General features: G+C 39.1%; 1 protein-coding gene across 1 annotated transcript in view; it reads right to left on the bottom strand.

The window, feature by feature from the left end:
* LOC101854913 (dynein heavy chain 6, axonemal) overlaps positions 1-21,771 on the bottom strand; it is a gene marked incomplete in the record, with an annotated part of 110,656 nt that overhangs the window by 31,082 nt on the left and 57,803 nt on the right. The window contains 20 exon segments of the mRNA XM_035969378.1: positions 40-169; positions 1,150-1,271; positions 2,301-2,412; positions 3,167-3,285; positions 4,103-4,318; positions 5,439-5,579; positions 5,795-5,890; positions 6,803-6,934; positions 8,172-8,331; positions 9,557-9,651; positions 10,217-10,342; positions 10,460-10,568; positions 11,002-11,183; positions 11,867-12,027; positions 13,011-13,218; positions 13,825-14,022; positions 14,406-14,495; positions 15,787-15,954; positions 17,190-17,360; positions 19,753-19,972. Of these exon segments, the coding sequence (XP_035825271.1) occupies positions 40-169; positions 1,150-1,271; positions 2,301-2,412; positions 3,167-3,285; positions 4,103-4,318; positions 5,439-5,579; positions 5,795-5,890; positions 6,803-6,934; positions 8,172-8,331; positions 9,557-9,651; positions 10,217-10,342; positions 10,460-10,568; positions 11,002-11,183; positions 11,867-12,027; positions 13,011-13,218; positions 13,825-14,022; positions 14,406-14,495; positions 15,787-15,954; positions 17,190-17,360; positions 19,753-19,972 (2,956 nt within the window).

Here is a 21,771-nt window from a genome sequence, read left to right as displayed (position 1 = left end):
CCACACACACACACACACACAGCAAGGTATTTTCCCCACCTGATGGACCACAGCAGACAGCAACTGTTCTTGCAGCCCGTCAAACGTGACTGTGAAGTTGATGATGTTCACTTGCAGGTAAATGCTCGGCAGGTAATGAGGATTGGCCAAGGATGTGGACAGGTACAGCCTGTGAACAATTTGTAACATTGTAAAGTTTTACACCCCAATTGACACTGTTTAGATAATATGTTGGATGCTTTAAACTTTCGTATCAGAGCTAATCCAGGCTAAGTGAGATACAATACAAGATCCCAGTAAACAGGAAATATTCAATCAAACAACTTTTTTCACATGAGAATAGCACTCATGTCTTCTGCAAGCAGTGGAACAGAGCGTAATCATAAATCCCCAAGCATTTGTTGCCTGTGAATAGAAAACATACACTAGTCGAGAAATAATTATTAACACATGAACAAAACAGACTGAAAGTTACGGGGTAACAAGGAGTGCCTAAAGCTACTCAAATTCAGGAAGGGTTGAGAAATACTCAGTTCATGACTTAAGAGTTCTCCACATCTTAAGCTGAGCATGGCCCATTTACTCCAGTTTTCGGCAAAAGATGGCCTATTTTCTGCATTCAACTGCATCCCTAATGTCTGCATACCAGCCTGCCTACCTTGAAGATGGCTTAGCAATCGTTTTATCCTTGCCCTTTTTCTACTTTATGTTCGATACAATCTTATTTCTCAAATGTTCTAATTAAGTTGCAATGGTATTATCGACGTATCTCTCTAAAAACAACAAATCATAATTATTGCATTCATGGTGGTTTTATCTCTGCATAGAAGGATGGAATAAGGAAGGCCCTGTGACTCAACTGGGGCTGTTGAAAACAGGTGTAACAGATAAACTCACGATTTAATGTAATGGACCGCAGTGCACCTTAGTACATTAACCATTAACAACTGAGTGTCTAAGGGGGTGTAGCTTCTGGACAGACAACAACAACAATAAATCTTGGTCATCACAGTCTTTATGGCTCACCTAAAGTTCTGGTTATATTCTATTTCCACTTCATGGCTCACCTAAAGTTCTGGTTATATTCTATTTCCACTTCACGGCTCACCTAAAGTTTTGGGTATATTCTATTTCCACTTCGTAGCTCACCTAAAGTTCTGGTTATATTCTATTTCCACATCTCCAATCTTCATCACCATTTGTCCACCTTTCCTGATAGTTTCATGTAAGAGCACAGGTCTCAGCGCTGGATCCAGCTCTTCACCTAGATCCTGTGTAACAAAAAGGACTCAACATTTTCACAAAAGACAAATATCCAACTTATTTTAGTGCTCATTAAATATAAATAGGTATTCTAGTCTTGTGAATTACACATGAGTTAATTGTGAATCACAAAATCATACAATTTGCAAAAATATGCTTGATTTACCACGAAAATGTCAAGAGACTTCACATAGGTATACAATCCCCTTTTTTGTATTACGTCATTTTTACCATACTTAAAACATGGAGTCTGGTAGATAGAGCTTGCTAATACAGAACTTTGAGAAACTGATCTTGATGCTTGCAATGGAAAAAACACAGAGGTCTGATGCACTGATCTTGTGCACTTGAAACTGAGCGCTGATGGGAAAGGATACCAACGACAAGTCCAGGACAAGTGTTAACTTCACACTGTGCATCTGTGGTGCAGTAGCTGTTGTTGAGTCACTTTGCCGTCCGAGGCAGAAAACTTGAGTTCAATTCCCATGTGGGGAACATTTTTATATAGAGTTTATTAATATTTCTGCTGGATGTTGTATCCTTCTCAGCCTGGGTTGACACAGACAGGCCAGGTCAAAGTCAGCCTCCCAAATTATCTAAATTGTGTCAATGTGAACCTAAAAACACCTACATTAAAAAAAAAAAAAAATTCACAGTATTTATTCCACTGGCTGGTTCTTTTCATTTCAACCATGTCATAATCCCCGCGGGGGGGGGGGGATATCATACTGCTGACTGTCAGGCCAGTATTGCTAAATTCCGACTTTTTTCCTTCTCTGTCAATGGTGATGCAATCATTTATAGAGGGATGAATTAAGGCAAATAAGAAAAAGTCCAATGTCATAGTCATTAAACACGAGAATAAAGCCCCTGATCCTATGACTGCTGGCCCAAAATACTACCTATTAGACTGTTAATATTGTCTCCACAGTATGAAAGGTTTCGAAAATACGTTTGGACTTTTGGATCCTTCTCTTACTTCAACTTGCAGCATAATGTATCATTTCAAAGTCACTTCAGTAGAAAACAAGAGTCACCTTGAGCAGGACTGCATCACCAACTTTGATAGCAGTCTCAATTGTGCGCATCAAATTGGTGTCCACCGCCAGCACTGTCTTCAGTTTACTGCCTTCCTTCTCACGAATCCATCTGAACAAAGACAAAGCTCATTGCGTTAAGACCAGACTGTGTAAAATAACGTATCATTGTGTGGCATACACAGGCGCTCGTCCAAATTAGCGAGAAAATAGCTGCCAAAGATCGGTGATTTCCAAAGCCTGAGTGTCCTTGGAAACAACAAGCTTACATTTTTTTAGCCTTTGGTCAATGTTTTTCAGTAAAATCCACACAGAAATATGATTTTCAGAGGACATAAAAAGGTGCAGAGAACCCACCCTCCCCCTCCTTCCAAGAAAAATAAATAAAAGGAAGAAAAAAAAATTGGTTTCTTTGATTTCAATATTTTGATTTCACCATGATGCCACACAAAAGTTTTTGAATTGCAAATCTTCATCTATACACCCTGCTAAGGCTCAGGGGTAGCCAATGCTCAAACAAAAGCAACATTTGTCATTGAAACAAAAACAAATCCTACCACATATTTACAAACTCGTTGAATGGTCATTCATATTCACTAGATCTAGAACTGCTAAAAAATCATAGGAAAAGTTAAGCCAGGTACAACCACACAACAAGACAATTTTCAACATGGCAAAACAGTTGATCAGATCCAACATTACTACCCTTCTCCCTCCGAGACTTAACATTGACAACACACTCTATGGAACATTACAGCAACAGCAGCAAACCTGCACTTATCACTACATGAAATTGGACAGAAGGGCGAGAGCCCAGCTGTTGCTGGATCGATAACAACAACAACAATAACAACATCCAAGATTACCTGCCAGCCTGACCCTGAGGATCAATAAAAAGTGGCCATTTCCGAGCACGACTGACAAAAGTAGCATTTTCCGTAGACAGTTTGTCACGTGGGAGTCCATTGTTGTGCCATTTCATGACCTAAAAATATGGAAAACACATTTTTATAGATAAAATCTCATTTCAGAATGGTGTCGGCATTTCACATTATTGTCCTTTATTATGTAAACACAGATACATAACCAGCAATTCTATCAAAATTTGTCAGAAAAAATTTGTTGCCTGAGATACTTTAACACTAATTCATTATTGAAAAAAAAGTCGCTGAATTCAGAAAAAGACTCAATTTCTGAAAGTAGCATTTTCTCTAGACCTTACATAAGCATTATTCTAAAGTACTGTGCCAAATACTCTGAGCAAATTTGATAAAATAAGATCTGAAATATTGTGCTTGAAAGGATGAAATCTTTCCAAATCTCTAAATGCATCATTGTTGTCTTTTCTCTATTTGGAAGTGTTGATGAGTCAGCACCCAGGCATAAGTCTTTTCTGACTTTCTTTCAACAAATAATCTCAAACATTGGAAGCATTTTTGTCTATTGGATTTCACCAGTAAAAAATTGTACTTAAGTGTCATCTGATTGCTTTTCTTATAGCAAAATTCAAACCAAACAAAATTTGCCTTTCATGCAACTCTACTGCTTTTCATTGCAATAAGAAAAGCAAAATAAGCATTAAAAAGATACCTTTACCCTCCTGTCAACAGATACCAGTAGACGATTATTCAAAAGGCAGGACTGCCATACTAAAAATTCATATCCAACAGAAAGTGGTAGAAATCAATAAAAAGTGTTTTTAACAACCTAGATTTTCTTAAAGATTTGAAACAGTAACCTACGAAAAAGCAAAATGTTTTTACAATGGATTTACAATAGAACAAACACCAATGTCAAATCACCTGATTAGCATCCACCATACTGCGGATGAGGTCAAAGTCTTTCGAAACGGGCACTTCCGTATCTTTGCACATGCTGACCCAGGTATCTAGCAGGAGGTGGCGATAATGGGCAGTGAATGCACCCAGATAGGCAACAGACGCTGCCCCTACCAATGTGTCTCCAACGATTCCCTCCAGTTTCATGTCCAGAAACTTGACAGACTGTGACCATCGGACCTAGTGAAAGATAGACAGGACATGGTAAGGAGGAGAAAGAGCCCTATGTGGGTTCAAATAGAAGAGGCACTGTTACATCAAAGAAAGTTAGAACGAGAAGAAAGTACAGTGACTGGTTGAGAGCAGTATGGAAATATGTTACAATATACAGAAATTAAACTGTGTACCCATTACATTCATAAAAAAATGAATACTGTTGCTGAAATAAGGGATATGAAAATACTCCTATCAAGTTAAGAATCCCCGCATAGGTATATCAAGAGTTTTCAGATTATTACACAGTCACATTTGATAGACAGATATTGACACCAGGAAGTCCTTGATAATTCAGAGGCATAACTGGCATATTGATATTAATAAATGACATAAATACAGCAAATTTATTCTTGGAAATTGCGCCAACAGTCTCAGTTTGATGTCAAACTATTTTTCGGTAACAGGTCTCTTTTACAGCGACTTAACTCATAAGATGAAGAACGATCAAAATAGCTTCACTATAGCTTCACTTCTTTAGATTTAATGACCAATTTAGTGCCGTATATGTCACTTTAAGATTTTGTACCACATGAGGGACCCAGCATAGTGGGTTTACCCCTCTCGGAGATAAAGAGTTAAAAAAAATTTCAAAACATCATCGCTTTTATGAAGAGAATTAACTCTCTATCTCCGAGGGGGGTAAACCCACTACGCTGGGGCCCTTTTTTGGTACTAAATCTAAAAATGATAAAAAAACGTCATTAAATGGGTCATTAAATCGAAACTAGCAAACCTAAAATTGCCGAAAAATAAATTGATGTCGAAGTCGTGGTAAAGGAATGTGCCCGAGCCGCTGTCAGCCGCTCACAGGCACAGCAGTTCCGACCGCGAGTTGATGGGAGCGGCTTGTCGGAGATAAAGAGTTATGGAAGATATTACTTTTCGAATGTGGTGGCCAGAAAATTCCCAAGCCCTTTTCTCAAAATATGGCAAAAAGGGATAGTTAGTACAGAAATTATAGAGCAAAGCAATTTCTAAGTGTCCCTTTATCCCAGGCACTGTAATCCCCTCCAAAACCAAAAAAAACCCTACAAATGTTTTTTTTAAGTTCAAAAACAAAAAGTAGTCAACGCAAATGACTTACCTCTTCATCAGCAAGGGCACTGATGAGAACCCCGGCTCTCTGGAGACGCAGACCTGTGACATGCTGCCTCTCAATGAGTGCCTCTTTCTGGTTCACGCTGTCCTGGTACTGCTTTTGGATCAGCTCCAGATGAGTTTGGATCTGAGATCAATTCAAGAAATTCTGAGTTCAGTCCTTGTTCCACTCATGAAGCAAGTAATAATTATTATGCCTGCTAGATATATTATGTTATGAAAAAAAAAGACAAGTGTTCGCAAACATTCAAACATGCATATCTTTAGAAGAAGCCTGAATGAGTCTTTTTGTTATGGACTATCTGAGGGTGTATATTACAATCTAATAGGGTACTGTCTTACCTTCCTCAGACTAGCTTGCTTCTTAGCTAAACTATCCTGGGCCAGTTTCAGTGCTTCTTTGGCGTCTTGCACCCGTCTCTGCTTTGGCTTGACCATCTAATCAATAGAAAGTGGACATACATTATAAGACTGAAATAGGGAGAAATGTAATTAAAGAATGGGGAAAAAAAGATAGAAGGAGAGAGAAAGAGAGAGAGAGAAAGAGAGAGAGAGAGAGAAAGAGAGAGAGAGAGAGAGAGAGAGAGAGAGAGAGAGAGAGAGAGGGGGGGGGGAGAGAGAGAGAGAGAGAGAGAGAGAGAGAGAGAGAGATGAATATAAAATGAAAAAGAGAAAAAGATATTGATAAGGGAAGTGACATATTTTAAAAGATATGCTTAATGGAAAAAGGTGTATTGTTTGTTACTTAGCTCTCAAACTCCCATCATTATAAAAAATGTTTGTTTAATTAAATCTATTCTTTTAAAATGTACTTATATATAAGAACTTAATGCCACATTTTGAAAGGACACAAAGGAAGGATCTTTAGTTTGGCTTCAATTTATGCACTTTTTTCTTTTTTTAAAAATTTAATGGGCCTAAACTTACTTAAATTGGTGATTAAATAAATTAACCATAAATTAAAATGAGTTTCAAATACTTATGTGTATAGCAAATAAACCTTGAACTTAGGCCTATATATTGAGCTTCCACACCACCCCCCCCCCCCCAACCCCCACCCCTCACTGCGGAGAAGAATACACAAGGTGAGGCCAGCCTCATTCTTGTTGCAATTGTAAATTTTCCCACCATCCAACAAGGATTTAAATATTTACAAGTGACTCTCTCCCTATAATATCGGGTACATAGGGCAGAGAGCGGTCAACACCACACTTGCCTGTCCCTTACCACCTTCTCCAATCCCAGCAACAAAGAATAACCATGCTAAGCATAAACATATAAATCCTATACTGCGAGAAGTATAATATATATCAGGAATATGATACAGCACAAAGCTGGCACGCCACACACCTTGTAAACTGTGTTATAGTTGTCTATGGCCAATACCCAACTGCAGATGCATTTGCAGGCCAGAGACACTTTGCCTACAGCTTCAGGGTTGAAGTTTGGATCCTTGGTGTACTTTTTGAGCCTTGTATAAACCTGTCGTGAAAGTTCAATACATAAATAGATCAATAAATTAAGATAAATTAATTACATTTCACTCATTCCTATGTGGAAATTTGGGTTACAATGGCAAACATAAATACAAACATAATTTAAAATGCATACAAATACATACATAAATACACAATATTACACCAATACAGAACAATTTCACAAACATGCCATTGCTGCTCACCACTGTGCAGCACCCCGTTTTTCGAGCTAGGGTTGTCGTGTCTTGCTCAAGGACACACCCCAGTGACCACCCATCTAAGCCCTGCTGTGTCACCGACAGTTGCTTGACATTACTTTGAGTCTGAACTCACAGCTCACTTAGCCACTGGATCCCCAAATATTCAATTGTCTTCTCTCTTTAGGATGGCTACAGAGCACTAAGGTCTATCCAAGACCTCAAGACTTTTTATCTTTGCAGAAGCAGGAGACAATATTGAAAATAACAGTCTGGATATTGGTCTCATACTATATATCAGTCGCTCAGCACTCAAGTCTAGCTTCTAAACTCTGTGCAACATTAGGAGATGGCTTTACCATTACTGACACTACCACAATCCATTACCAAACATGAAAATGACAGAGGCAGGCTGAAGACAATATCTATTACAACAACCCATTTAAAAAAGAACATAAATTTAAAAGTTTTGACTTCATGACATTCATTAGATAATGCTGTAACGGCCACATGTCCAAGACAGTCACCTGTGCAGATGACCACTTCCTGCTTCCCTCTTGCATTCTCTTTTATATTGTAATGATACTGTCCAAGACATCCATCTGACTAAGACAACCACTTTCCTCCTCAACAAGGAATGGCTATCTAGAACAGTCGAGACAGTATTTCTATTTGCCCTTGGATGAGCTTGGATTTAACATGGATATACAGGAAACGACAAATGCAGTTTTTGGGACACCTGAATAGACATAAGGGTCTTGAACATGTAGCTCTCACTGACAAAATTGAAGGCAAACGAGGCAGGAGTAGGCCCAGAACAACACACTTAGGGAACCTAAACAAAAGGGTAACAGGGACAGATCAGGGAAACAAAGCTTTTTTGAGAGCATCCGAGCAAAGGAATGAATGGAGAACCATGATCGCCGATTTCTGTCGCAGATCTGGCACTGGATGATGATAGGGCAACAAGACATTCCTAGCATGTTTTCACTCTATCACTGTGATTATAACTCCTATTGCCGTTTATAACCCCTATTGCCGTACCTTGTCTGGCTGGTTGTTGCGGTCAAAGTTGAGGAGCATTTTCAGAAACTGTGGGTCACCCAGAAACAGTTTGCCCGAGGACCAGTCTGGCTTCTTTTGGAACAGGACGCAAACAGCAGCGATCACCGTGGCAACCAGCTGTGGTGGTTTGGTGTACACCCTGAGAGAACACAAAAGTATTCCAGTTCAGTTTTTTTTTTCTGACCTAGGGAACTTTTTAGAGTGACACAACCATGTGAACATAAAATAAGCAATAATTATAATAATCATATATATATAAACCCCTGAGAATCATTGGATGAAAAGTGCTATGACTGTGAATAGTGAATATTCAGTAAAAAATGCTGCTGATAGACTCCCCGCATTTGGTCTCGCCTTAGGCCTACATGTACAGGTATAATTAAAATAATTATTAACACACGGTATTCGAATAGCACGAATAGCGACATCGTGCTTCGAAGATTTTTTAAAAAACTCAAAATCACACAGCACTACTTACCACTAGACAACAACACGATATTTATAGTAAATTGGTAAAGCAAACTCTCATTAAAAGAAATGCTTCCTGGAAATGGACAAATCTTTTATCATTGGACAGTTTTTCTACAACTACATCAAAGCAACAAAGAAATTTTTTACATGTGTCAGTTTGTCCATCCATCCACCTCTCTCTGTCTCTTTCTCTCTCTCTGTCTCTCTCTCTCTCTATCTCTCTCGATCTCTCTCTCTCTCGATCTCACTCTCTCTCGATCTCCCTGTTACTCTTTCTTTCTTTTTCTTTCTCTCTCTCTCTCCCTCTCTCTTTCTGTCTCTCTCTCTCTCTGTCAAACTCTCTCTCTCTACCTCTCTCTCTCTACCTCTCTCTCTGTTTTTCTCAAACCCCCATCTCTCTCTCTCAAACTCTCTTTATTTTTTCTTTCTTCTATTTCAAATCCTCTACTTGTTAGGATTACCTGCTATTCCTCTCTAGGCTAAAAATGTTTTCCTTCCTACTCTTTCATGTCTATTTAACTCTTTTGTTGAAAATATTTCCTAGCTCCTTCAGATATTATCTTCATTCTTATTCTGTTTCAACACCAAGCATCAAGGAGAGTTGTGCGGGGTTGTTTTTTGGGGAAAAGTATTTTTTTAAAAACAAAGTAGGCCTAGATATACACTAAGTTGGTTTTATTTTTAAGTTTCAAGAGAAAAGAGAAATAATTGAGGAACTTGACCACACCAAACCAGTGACTCTTGCCAACATGTTGCATCATGTGTTCCTTCTTAGTAGCTTCATTTTTCAATTTTCATGAAGTCAGTTGCCTAGGGGATCAACTGTAATTGAAAGATGTCAATAAATATATAAACCAATTCGAGAAGTGATTAGTACAAAAATGGAGCATTACCTAATTTCAGATATTGAGGCTTTATCCAAAGTCTCCAAAGATGCTATAGCTGCTTGCAAAACTGGCAAAACAGAGGCCAGATCACTTTCACACTCCTGAAAGATACAAGAGGAGCAAAACGTTAGATTTTAAGACATGCAACTGATTTGCGTATGTGAAGTACAATTTAAAAAAAATAATATTCCTGAGTTCATGCAGGGAAGGCAAGCCTGGATAATATTAGTTTGTTTCTCTGAGTTTTCCCAAACCTATCTCTAGGGTAGGTGGGACGGATTATTCTTCTCAGATAAGGACAACAGATTGCAGATGTTCTTCACGTACACAATACAGATTATCTGCTAAAAGTCAGAGACAAAGAGATTGATTAGGCCCTCTGCTTCAGCAAAATTCTAAATTTATCCTCAAATCCACAATTTGAAAAATCTGTGGAAAGTACAAATAAAAGAGTCTGAGTTTTTAAAAAGCACTGTGCTATCCGAGAAGCAAATGACACTACATTGTTATGGTAAGAAAATGGGTTATTTATGTATGTAGAGATTTGATGTTTTAAGTATTGAGGTTCGAGGAATGTACATTCAATTTTCTTCGGAAACAAATATGCTGAGAGGGGAAAGGGGGGGGGGGGGGGGGTACAAATGAAACTAGGAGAACGAAACTTACATCAGCATAGTCCTGCACAATTTGAGTTTCTTTGGCCATGATGGCTTCCTCTTGAGAGACAATCTCCTGTACTTCCTCCACAGCTTGCTGGTCTTCCTCCAGCTGCTTCAGCAATAGCTCTGTGTCCTGGAACAGGCAAAAACAGAACGTTAATACTTACAGTTGTACCTCCACATCAACTGACACACAAACCAGTCACAGCTGTAAAAATCCATGTCCTACTTTTTAAAAAAATGAACATACCTTCGTCTTCTGCACAATGATAGGACCCAGGCTTCGAAGCTCATCTTGCATAACTCCAACCATAGAGTATGCATTGGACAGAGTGGTCAAACCATTCTGGAGCCGGTCCCTGAAATGTAGCAAAGAACAATAATTGGAACAAACCAGTATAAGAATGACTTGGCCATACATGTCTGTGTCATATGTACAATACACGCATTGACCTTGAGCATAAAAGAGAGGAGAGTATATAAGCATGTTCATCCTTTGAGGTATCAACTAATTCTGAATATGATTCAGTAAAAGAGAGATAATACGATACTAAAAAGGCATTGGTGCACTTTGCAGTACCTTAGGCATAAGACAAGATAAGATGAGATACGATCAGTTAAACTTAATTAATCCACAAGGAAAATTTTGGGTGAATATGCCTGAACATCAACCTTCAGAATTATGTATCCTTACAGAAATGCACTCATAACATTCACGCATAACGATAATCTGACAGAAGATGGGATAAAGGAGTACTTATATATTTCTCTGATTTTGAAGCAGGTGATTACCTGTTGCTCATAAACTCTCGTTTATTGTCCTTTAGCATCTTGGAATACAGCTTGATAAGTTCCATGTAAGAGCTAGGAGTGGAGTAGTAGCGTCTGCGGGCTTCCTCCCAGAACCGCACACTCATGGAAGCAATGCTCTTGTGAATGTCCACACAGATCTGAGCCACCTTGTCTTTCAGAGCCTGATTGAGAAAACGGACTTGTTTGAAAGTTGCTGAGTAAGCAAGAAAAAAAAAATGACTAGTAAGAAAACTGTTTAACAAAGTTTGAGCATTTGTGCCCAAGATACAGTAGTAGTCTCACAGTGCTTTAAGAAGAAGCATAGATAGATAAGATAAGATACATCTTTATTGTCCAGATACTGGCACTTTGGTTTGGTGTTTCACCACGTGTACAAACACACACAGACACACACACAAACACACACACACAAACACACATACACACACACACACACACACATATACAAACACACGCAGGCTTACAATCACATGCACAATATAAATGAGCAGCAATATAAACAATAATAATCTGAAGCAAAATACACACTCAATGTTATTCTGATGCAGGCTCTAAGGTCGTAAGAATACTTATACAAGATGGTTGAGATGGAAGCATTTTGATGGACGATGGCAAAAATGACCTTCTGCATCTTTCTTTGTCAAGCATTTTAGTAAGTCTAGTCTTTTCGGGGGGCATTAGAAATGGAGGGACCATAATGGGTGCATCTTGGCTTGACAAATACACCCTTGAAAAGCCGTCATGAAACCGCTAGGTGAAATTTGTCAGAGAAAGCCATGCCGTGCTATTGCTGTAATCAAGTATCTCTACCACTCTCATACCCGTCTCTACTGGATATACTCACTTCCTTATCATAGCGAGCCTCATCTGCTATGAACTCCACATCAGCAAAGAAAACTTCGGCCACGCTCAGCATAGCCTCATCTGTCCACTCATCAAACCAGTCAATGGTGCAGCAGTTGATTAGAGCTGGGTTCATGCGGCATCGTTGCCGAAATATATCCCCTGAAAAGATGTGATTGTCGCAAACACATTAAAACACAAAGTGTTCTTTCTTTTAAAAAATACATTTCCTGATTGCAGTGGCCATGGATCAATAAAAGAAGACATTGCAAATATATCAGGCAGGTCACAGGGGAAAAACACCTATGACAAACCTGAAAAATGACTGAAATTTCCTATTCCATTTAGTTATGATGAAAAGACAATATTCCAAACAATGGTCTATTATCTCAACAAACAGGCATGTTATGAATCTCATAATAAACCAAAAGCCTGAATTTAAAACTTTAAACAAATAAATATTTAACTTGATTTTTTAAAACTGGGATTTAAGGCCCTATTGGGGGGGGGGGGGAATGGTGAAGTTATTCACATAGCAAAAACTCCTTTCACTGGCGCCTGTCACTTCCAAAGTTCTCAAAAGAGATAAAATATTTCAGAAAGGGAGAGAGAAAAAATACTACCTCACAAGTATAAGTATAAGGCATACTTAATGCACCACGAACATGCAACAACAAGACAACTATAATAAACTACAGATGTTCCACATCACAAAGGAGTGGGTGCTTTGTTAGTCCTCCTGTACATTGCAAAAATAATGTAAAACATTTTTACTCGACATCCCTTATTCTAAAATAGGCCATTTCAAAATCAGGAATCTTTGTATCCATTAAAAGCTTCACAAAAAAGAAAAGAAAAAGGTTGAAGGACAAGGAACAACAACCCAGAATCTTTTAAGTGTGGTTCCTTCTCATTATCCGTCAACCAGTCTGGTTATTATTCCCAACCCCACATACAGAAGGGTAGAAGAGGTGGGAAGAGGTGGGAAGAGGGGGGGAAGAGGGGAGAAAGGAGAGAAGAGGGAGGAGAGGAGGGGAGAGAGGGGAAGAGGAGGGGAGAGGGGGAGAAAGGAGAGAAGAGGGGGGAGAGGAGGGGAGAGAAGGGAAGAGGAGGGAAGAGGGGGCTAGGGGGAGGGATACACTTACCAGCAGGACTCATAGTAAGCACTACATGAAGCTTCTGCCTAATCCGCTGGATGAAGAATCCGTACACGGACGCACGTGTGTCCGGCACACCTGCCTCACTGGCAGCAGACTTCAGCTCCATGGTGATGCCGTCAAGCTCCTCATTGTCAAACAAATCTGGCACTTCTCCTGAGTTGAGAATGCAGTTGATATCCTCTAAAAAGGATTCCTGAGAACGGGCAGACAAATTTGTGGCGTTTTTGTTGCACAAAAGTAGGTTTTCATGAATCCACAGTGCACCTGACATCTGTCTACTTTCTTGATCTAGTCTATTTCATTTCACTTCCAACAAAAGGAGAGATTTCACTAATGTGTTATTTGTTGTGTGTTTGTGTGTGTGTGAGTGTTTGTGTATGTGTGTATGTGTGTGTGTGTGTGTGCGTGTGTGTGTGCGCGTGTGTGTATGTGTGTGTGTGTGTGTGTGTGTGTGTGAGAGTAAAGAAGTGCATATTATGTTTGTTTGTGTGTATGAGAGTGTGTGTTTGTGTGTGTGAGTGTGTGTGGGGGGGGGGATATGTGAGTTAGTGTTTCTGTGTGCTTTTGTGAGCATGCAAGCATACGAGCAAGTGTCAATAAACTCCAATTGATGCCAAAACCTCACCTCTTGCCATTCATGAATGTCTACAATAGATGAACAGCTTCACCCACTTGGAACAGATTATGAGCCTACCACATTCATACATTTCTTTAAGAAGTAATATACACCGACCACTCTCCATATAAAAAAGCCCTTTTCAAAGACAATCCATCATAATCCATTTCCATCGTCACTCACCTTAACAATGTCTGAATCCGTCAGCAGGAACACTGTTGGGATGCCCTTGACCCCTGCCCTAACAAACAGAACTTTGAGGTCGTCGCGGAACTCAGCCATGCCATACTGGTTGTGAAGCTTGAGGCGGAACATCTCACAGTTGCCGATGAAACTGGCCAAATGGATGATGGTTGATTTACCTGTGCCATCAAGTCCAACCTGAAACAAGCAAATAGTTTTGGGGTTTTTAAAAACATTTTCTTTAACAAATTATGCAGAGGGTAAAATTGGGGAGGAAAGACGATTTATTAACAAAACTGTTTCAATAGACTAGATAAAGAAAGTAGACAGACGTTCACTGCACTGTGTATTCATGAAAATCTACTTTTGTACAACAAAAAAGCCACAAACCAAAATATATCATAAGTTAGCCCAAAATTTTCAATATATAAAAATTCAATTATCAGGCTGCACTTAAAGATCACATTGATTTCAGATGGTGGTACAGAGTCTCTCTAGAGGATGTATCAAAATGTAATGTGTTTGAGATGACAATGTACACAGGCCCATAAACTCAACATCCTTGTGTACCCAGGACCTACCAGCATGAGGTGACCTCCCGGCTGTCGGAACACTCGCGCAGCTCGCACCACATGCTCCACGGCATCTTTGAAGAAAACCAGCTGTTCTTTCTGTGAGAGACAAAGAGGTTTACAAAGGTACATACAGAGAGTTCCTGTCAGACTTAAAAGAGGTTAAATTTAGTACTAGAGTTCGAGCAGTGATATCCCATATGTAAACGAACAGGGGCTGTGTGTGCCCACACTGGGACACTGACATGAACCTCAAAGGCAAGACATGCGCAGTTCAACAGACGAGTGAGTACTTTTTGAGACTCACGTGGAGGCGTCTCAGTGGTTTAAGGGGGAAATCTACAATCTTGCACTGAAATATGGGGTCTGGGTGGTGTTATTTATACAAAAGCTCGAAGGGAGCAGGGTGTGGGCTCAGATTGGTCATGTAGATGGGGGGCGCCCCAGCCATGCCTATGAGGGTGGGACAGCCCCCATGTCTGATGTGTGACATCACTGCCATGAGCTATATCTTTATATATAACTTCTTTGTGTCAGATTAAAATGGGGTTTTGTCCCTCATAGCCTGGGTTTGCCCTGACAGGCAAGGTTAGAGCAGCTTGCCTCCTAAATGATCTACACTTATAATACTTTTATAATTTACATCAACTAAAGCCTCTAGTTCCTCAGAAAAAAAAGTGTATCAAGAGTCTGAATGTGTATTTCAAGCAAATAGATCCAGGACAGATAACATGGCGTTCTGCTTACAAGAGCTACCACAGAAAGGCAGAGAGCAGAACAAATTATTTGTACATTCCCTTAAAAAATCTTACAAAAGAACTTGATTTAGTCATTCCATAAGGTCTCTTTAAACCCTTGAATAATTACTTTTAATTTTTTATCCAGATAAAAAAGATGTGAGGAAACGTTTTAAAGTCAAACTGAGTCAAGACCAAGACTGACCCAAGTCAGCTATTTTGTGATCCCAGGCAGATCAAGGACCTGTGACATGTTAAAAGTTGTAGCCCAAAAGGTAATTAATTACATTTCTACTCATATCAGCTCGCTGAAACCTACCCACCTCCCAAATTTCTTGCACATACATTAACAATTCATCCTTTCATAGATCCATCAATTTATTTGTCTGTCAGGTCAGTTTGCCTCTTCAACCTGTTTTCTCTCTCCACATCAATCTATTTTTCAAGCAGTCTATCAATCCATCATCTGTTTGTTTAAATTTCTTTAAAGACAAATAAACAAGAAGCTGTCAATATCTTTACCTGCATCGCCTTCTTCAGTAGGAAGCAAAAATTTCGCTTGACATACTTTCAGTACATAAATTACACCTGACATACTTTCTATACATAAATTACATTTTCAATTGCCCAAAAAACTTTTCCTTCTCACAAACCTGTTCTCCGGCACTCATCCTCATGTTGTACTCCTCCAACACACGTACAAGTTTACTCTGGTCAGCCAGCGGGCGGTACACTCGCTGCTGGTTGCTGTGATCGTTCATGTCAAAGAAATCTCCAAACACAACAGACTCCTCCACCAGCTTCTGTGGAGTCCAACGCACCTGAAACCAAAAAGGCAAGATATCAATTAGTCATTGTTAATAATAATAGCGGAAAACGTAAGAAGGGAAGACCAAAGATGACATGGAGACGAGCGGTACAAGGGGAAATTGAAAAAGCGGGGACATCATGGAAACAGCTAGAAAAGGATGCTCAGGACAGGCTTCGCTGGAGTAATGTTGTTGATGGCCTGTGCTCCACTGGGAATTAAAAAGGGCAAGAGAGAGAGAGAGAGAAAATAATAATAGCTCCTCCATTAATGTCTGATGATGACCAATACATCCGCAGCGGAGAATATTTCTCAATTGAAATAGAAGAATTTGAACAATTAAAGGTTACAATGACTTGTGGCTTCCGCTTTGGTTGATGAGACCAATTTTGGCAGAGAAAATTTATTAGTGGTATGGTATAGGGTTAATGCCCCTCTCAACATTGTAAGGTTCTTTAACAAGCAGGACCTCAGAATTTGACATCAATCTCTAATAGGACAGAGCCAAATGGGTGGAAAGCCTTAAAAACTCCACAAAACAACTCTAAATCAGAAAGCCGCATTAGGGATTCGAACCAGCGAAATCCATTCCATTATCCAGCCTGATACCAACTGACCTAGTTTCATTTAGCAAAGACCAATAGTTCAACATGAAAGAGAAAAAAAATTAATTAATTTTCATTAAGTGACACAATAGTATAAAATGAGAATATCTGCTCAAAGATTTTGTTTCTCTGAAAGCTAAGACAAAAATGATAGTCTGTCTGCTGACTGCTTGCATTGCCACCTCTTTGAAAAACAGCCTTGACTTCTTACACACTGGGCTTTTTGGCCTGTTGAGTCCTAGCACCCTAAGCCTACAGGATGAACCAAACCACTGAGCACTTCTGGGTCTATACCGATAGCTTTACAACTCTGGATGCTGAGGCATGTGTCCCGTGTCCAGAAGAGTCAAATAAGCATTTCGGTCTAGAAGGCTAATCTACATCAACAGAATCAAAGAGTATAAAAAGAATATATCTAGAATTCAGTTGAGAAAGAAGATTTTAAAGAATACAAATGTTGCACATGTTGATGTAAGATAAGAAAAAACAGTTCAAAATCTAAGTAAGGTGTTTGGCTGCTAGTATTCCCTCTAATCCTCTGAAACCCTGTAGTCTGTGTGCTTCAAACTAACACCACATGATCATGATAGAGAGAATTATTTACTCAGTAACACAAGCCTCGTGAATATGGGGGAAATACTACCTTGAAATAATCATGCAATGTTTCAGAGAGAATCTGGAAGAAGGTCTGTCTGTCTTCTGTGTTGATCAGTCGATCGTGGAACACACGTGTCGTCTCGTGTGCAAAGAGCTGTGCACAGTTGTCTTTGCCCATCACCACTGTGTCATGGGCTTGCAGGAGACCTTGTATCACCTGCACATTGAAGAAGCAACCTGTTTTATCAAAACACATCATAAATAGAAAGTCTGTAGGGAATCAGGCTCTTTCCAATGAGAAGTTTTAATTAACACACTTATAGTATTTTACATGAAATCCGCCAAAAGTCAATAACTATATGAAGTTAATGTCAATGACTTTCAAATGTGTTATGTTTCTTGAGCTTATATTTGTGGCATCTTAAAGTGGATGTTTTTTATAATGATTGATTATGAATAAAGAAACTGATTAGCTACAGGTTCTGCCTTAGCAAAGTCAACATCTCCCCTTCCCCGCCCTCCACACACACACACACACACATAGACACACACACACACACACACACACATACACACGCACATAGACACACACACACAAGCTCCTCCTTTTCAATCCACAATTATCCATGCAAGTGCTTAAGAACAGATAGGCTACAGAAAGAGTAGGTCGAGAAGATTGGAGAATCGAAGTACTGAACCTCTTACACAACCCAGTCTGGATCCTTTTCTCACTGCTTTCATATGCTCAGACTAAAAGCTGGAAGACATTATACTTATAGAACACTAACTTTGCCCCTAAGTACAAATTTTGACCAATGTCAAGATAGTATGATGAAACAAATCAGCCATGCGTGTAAGGAAAGACAGTGTAACAATTCCATGCACAGCAGATCATCGAAATGCTGCAGTTGTTCACCATGCAGAAGATAAAGAGGATGCGAAAACAAAACATGCAATTAGAAAAACCAGCTAAATTATGCAAGACAAAATTGAAAAGAGTTGAGGTAAAAAAAAATCTTTACTTGGCCAATAAGACCAAAGTAATGAATCCTTTACCTGGCTTTATATCTAGAGCTGTTTTTCATAAAGAAGCAGAGTCATTTTATGGTTCATAAACAGACAAACTTGCTCAAAAAAGAAAAGTGATTCTTTTAACACATCTGAGACTTGAGAATTCACAGAGAAGGAACTTTAAAAAATGCTTATTGCAAAAAAACAAGCAAAATGCAATAATATAAAAATAAGAAAAAAAAACCATGGTCGAAAAAGAGTTTGTGGAAAGCAAAGTTTAGTACACTGGTTCATCTCAAGAGCAGTGAACAATTTCTTGTCATTGGTGAAGCATCCATAGAAAGATCAGCATTCAGTCACAAAAAAAATGAAGTCTTCAGGCATCACTTAACAATTTGCCAATACTAACATCTAAACAATCTTGCAATTCCAAGTGCATTAGAAAAAAAGAAAAAGATCAAAGACATGCCTGTTGACCATTGGCAGGGAGTGAGAAAGAAAAGTTTGTGCACAGATATCGTCAGAAAAGGTAATCTTGAAAAATATTTACTTGACGATCATCATCATCATCTCAATAACGACACAAAAAAGTCGGTATGCATTTCTACTCATGAGGTTGCCCCTGTATTACTGTACTGAGTCATTAATAAAAACATGTACTGCCGCAATAATCTAAGCACTTTCAAATGAAAGTGTAATTTTGAACCATATCATTAACTTATCTGCTAATGAAGGATGAATGAATTATAGAAAAGCTAAACATGTTAATAAAATTTTAGTTAAAATCTTTGAACAAAAGGCCTTTAAATTTTAGGAAATTGGAATATGACACTTTTATAAAACTCATATGAAACAAGAAAACATGAATGGAAAAAGACCAATCAAGAAAAAGGCATGTGAATTCCATCTAAAATTGTGTTTCAACTCTTGAGGTTGGATGAAACAAAATGCACAGGCTCACCTGACATCTATAGGCTGAAAATTGAAGACAAACTACAACAGTAAGACTCACATAAGAATCAAGGCCATTTCTAAATGCTTTACAGTCATAAAAACTGTTGATCAGTTTCCATTGTGAGGGTGCAGATGAACATGTGCTGCAGAGAAGTTTTGAAGTACTATTATGATTTACTTTACTACACAACATTTTGGAGTTTGGCTCCTTATGATGACATGATTATGGGTGAGGGTTGGGGGGAGGGGGAGGGGGGAGGAGAGGGAGGAGGGGAAGAGGGAAGAGGGAGGAGGGGGAGAGGGAGGAGGGGAAGAGGGGGAGAGGGAAGAGAGAGGAGGGGGAGGGGGGAGGGTTATCACAATACCAAAACTATCCTGAAATAGAATTGGAAAAAATGAAAACCACCAAAGCTGTGCTTCAGTAAACAGCAAGTCACCCATCCCTTTTCACAAAAAATGCAAACACATACGTTAGTAGACAAATTAAAAGTTAATATGAAAATACAAGCTCAGAAAATTGAAACCTAAGAAAGGAGGTCATTAACTTTGCGAGCACACCTCACCCCTGAAATTTGAAGATTTCATCATTCACATCAAACTTATCATTCTCTGCAAAGCAGAATGAAAGTCATGAATGCCCATACCTTTGACAAATCCCGAATGTTGAAAGTGTAATGTGACTTGGTCGGAGTGGGCAGCATCACCACACACATGTGGTAGTAGACGGCAATGCTGGCGGACACAAGGGGGAAGAGACAGTCCATCACTTCCGGCATGAACTCGCCGTCCTGGAGGAAACGTCCCAGCTGCACCTGGTAGATGTGCTGCAGAGACTTGGTGGAAGGCTGTGGCAGTGTGAACAAGCTGGGTGGGGACACAGAGAGAACAGATGATAATAATAGATAGATAGATAGCACTGTATAGCGCAAATTCATACTCAACAGTAAACTCTCTATGCAGAAAAAGAGAAATACATATCATTAACCCTATCCGTACGCCCTGGGGTCATTTTGTACCCCCGGGTTATATTCTTCACATTTCAGAATACTTCTAGTACGAAGATCTCTTTGAAACTTTCAGTATTTCTAAAAAAAATCAGTTGACAGACTGCTATGCACAGGGTACCGATCGTATTAATGAGTGAATTTCCTCTTTGAAAAGTGATGGCACAGAGTTCTCCACGTTGTATGGATACGATAGTAAAACACGACGTATGGATAGGGTTAACCAGCTGTTTGCATGTACTAGTCAGAACATTTTTAATTTCTTTTTTTTTGCAGTTTTTTTTTTGCAGTTTTTTTTTGCAGTTTTTTTTTAAAAAGTGGCATCAGCTGCAAATAATATAGAAATATTTTGTTAAAGTTGAAATTCCAAATGTTGAAAAAAGCAATAGATTATAAGAGCAATTGCAAAAAGAATGAAAGCTTTTTCTCTCCCAGAAAAATGTTGCTCTCTGGACTAAGAACATTTGAACATCTTGCAGAAAATATCAGTCTTCATTGTTGCAATTTCTCGACAAAAATGATGTGGTACGAATATGAACAAATACAGTTGCTCTCTCTCTCTCACTATGGTTCATTCTCTCTCTCTCTTTCTCTCTCTCTTCTCTCTCTATAGATATCTTTATCGTCCCCTCCTCCCTCTCTCTATCGCTCTCCATTCATCCATCCCTCCATCCTTCCCCATTCTCAAGCTGTTTCAATATAAGTGTCACGGCACAGTGGAATCAGGCATTCATCAATTTTTGGGTATGTGGAATTATTTGTATTACCTTAAAGTTTGTTTATTTGTATAGCTTTTGATGAAAAAGATTCATTCATCTTGGATACAAGTCGAGATATTAGTGATTAAGGAGGTGGGAGTTGTCTGGTTACAGAGGTACAATTAGTGAGAAAATAGGCGCCAAAGTTTAATTATTTTCTTAGCTAGAATGTCCGTGGAAAGAGAAAATTTATATTTTTGTGTGCCTCTAATCAACTTATTTCAGTAAAATCCACACAAAAATGTGTTCTTTAATGAACCTGAAAGGTGTTGAGCCAAAAAACAAAAATTCGATTAAAATTCCCAAACCTGCGGGAAAATGCCACAGTTTCTTCACTTTCATTATTTTCACGAGTGTGTGACTTCACCATGCTGCCTCACATTTTTCAAACAACCCTCAGAAAGTCTCAACTGACCAGAAGTGCTTGAGTAGCCGTGGTGTGGTCGGGTTCCTGCCACCTCCAGGGGGCCCACAGGCAGCTACCACGGTCACGTCTAGGATGTCCTGGAAACATTGTCATTACAAAGTAAATAAATGTCACATGATTGCTTTAACACTTTATCTCCAAGGGGGGAGGGGGGGTAAACCAACTTCGCTGAGGCCCTTTTTTCGTGCTTAATCTAAAAATGACAAAAACCTCATAAAATGGGTTATTAAATCGAAACTAGCAAACCTATTTTAATAGTTCTTCATCTAATGAATGAACTTCCGGTATAAGAGACCTGTTTTCTGCGATTGTCGAAAAGTAAATTGATGTTGAAGTCGTCGTAAAGGAATGTGCCCGAGGAATGATTGGTGCATTAATATCAACTGAAAGTCATATTGGCCTCCGTGTGGATTGTTCCCAGTAGCAAGAAAAAGAATTTGACAAAGGAGTCCAGAAAAAGCGATGATGGGCATC

This window comes from Aplysia californica, unplaced genomic scaffold (genome assembly GCF_000002075.1).
Source record: "Aplysia californica isolate F4 #8 unplaced genomic scaffold, AplCal3.0 scaffold00007, whole genome shotgun sequence".
NCBI lineage: Eukaryota > Metazoa > Mollusca > Gastropoda > Aplysiida > Aplysiidae > Aplysia > Aplysia californica.
This window is presented reverse-complemented; position numbering and strand designations above follow the sequence as displayed.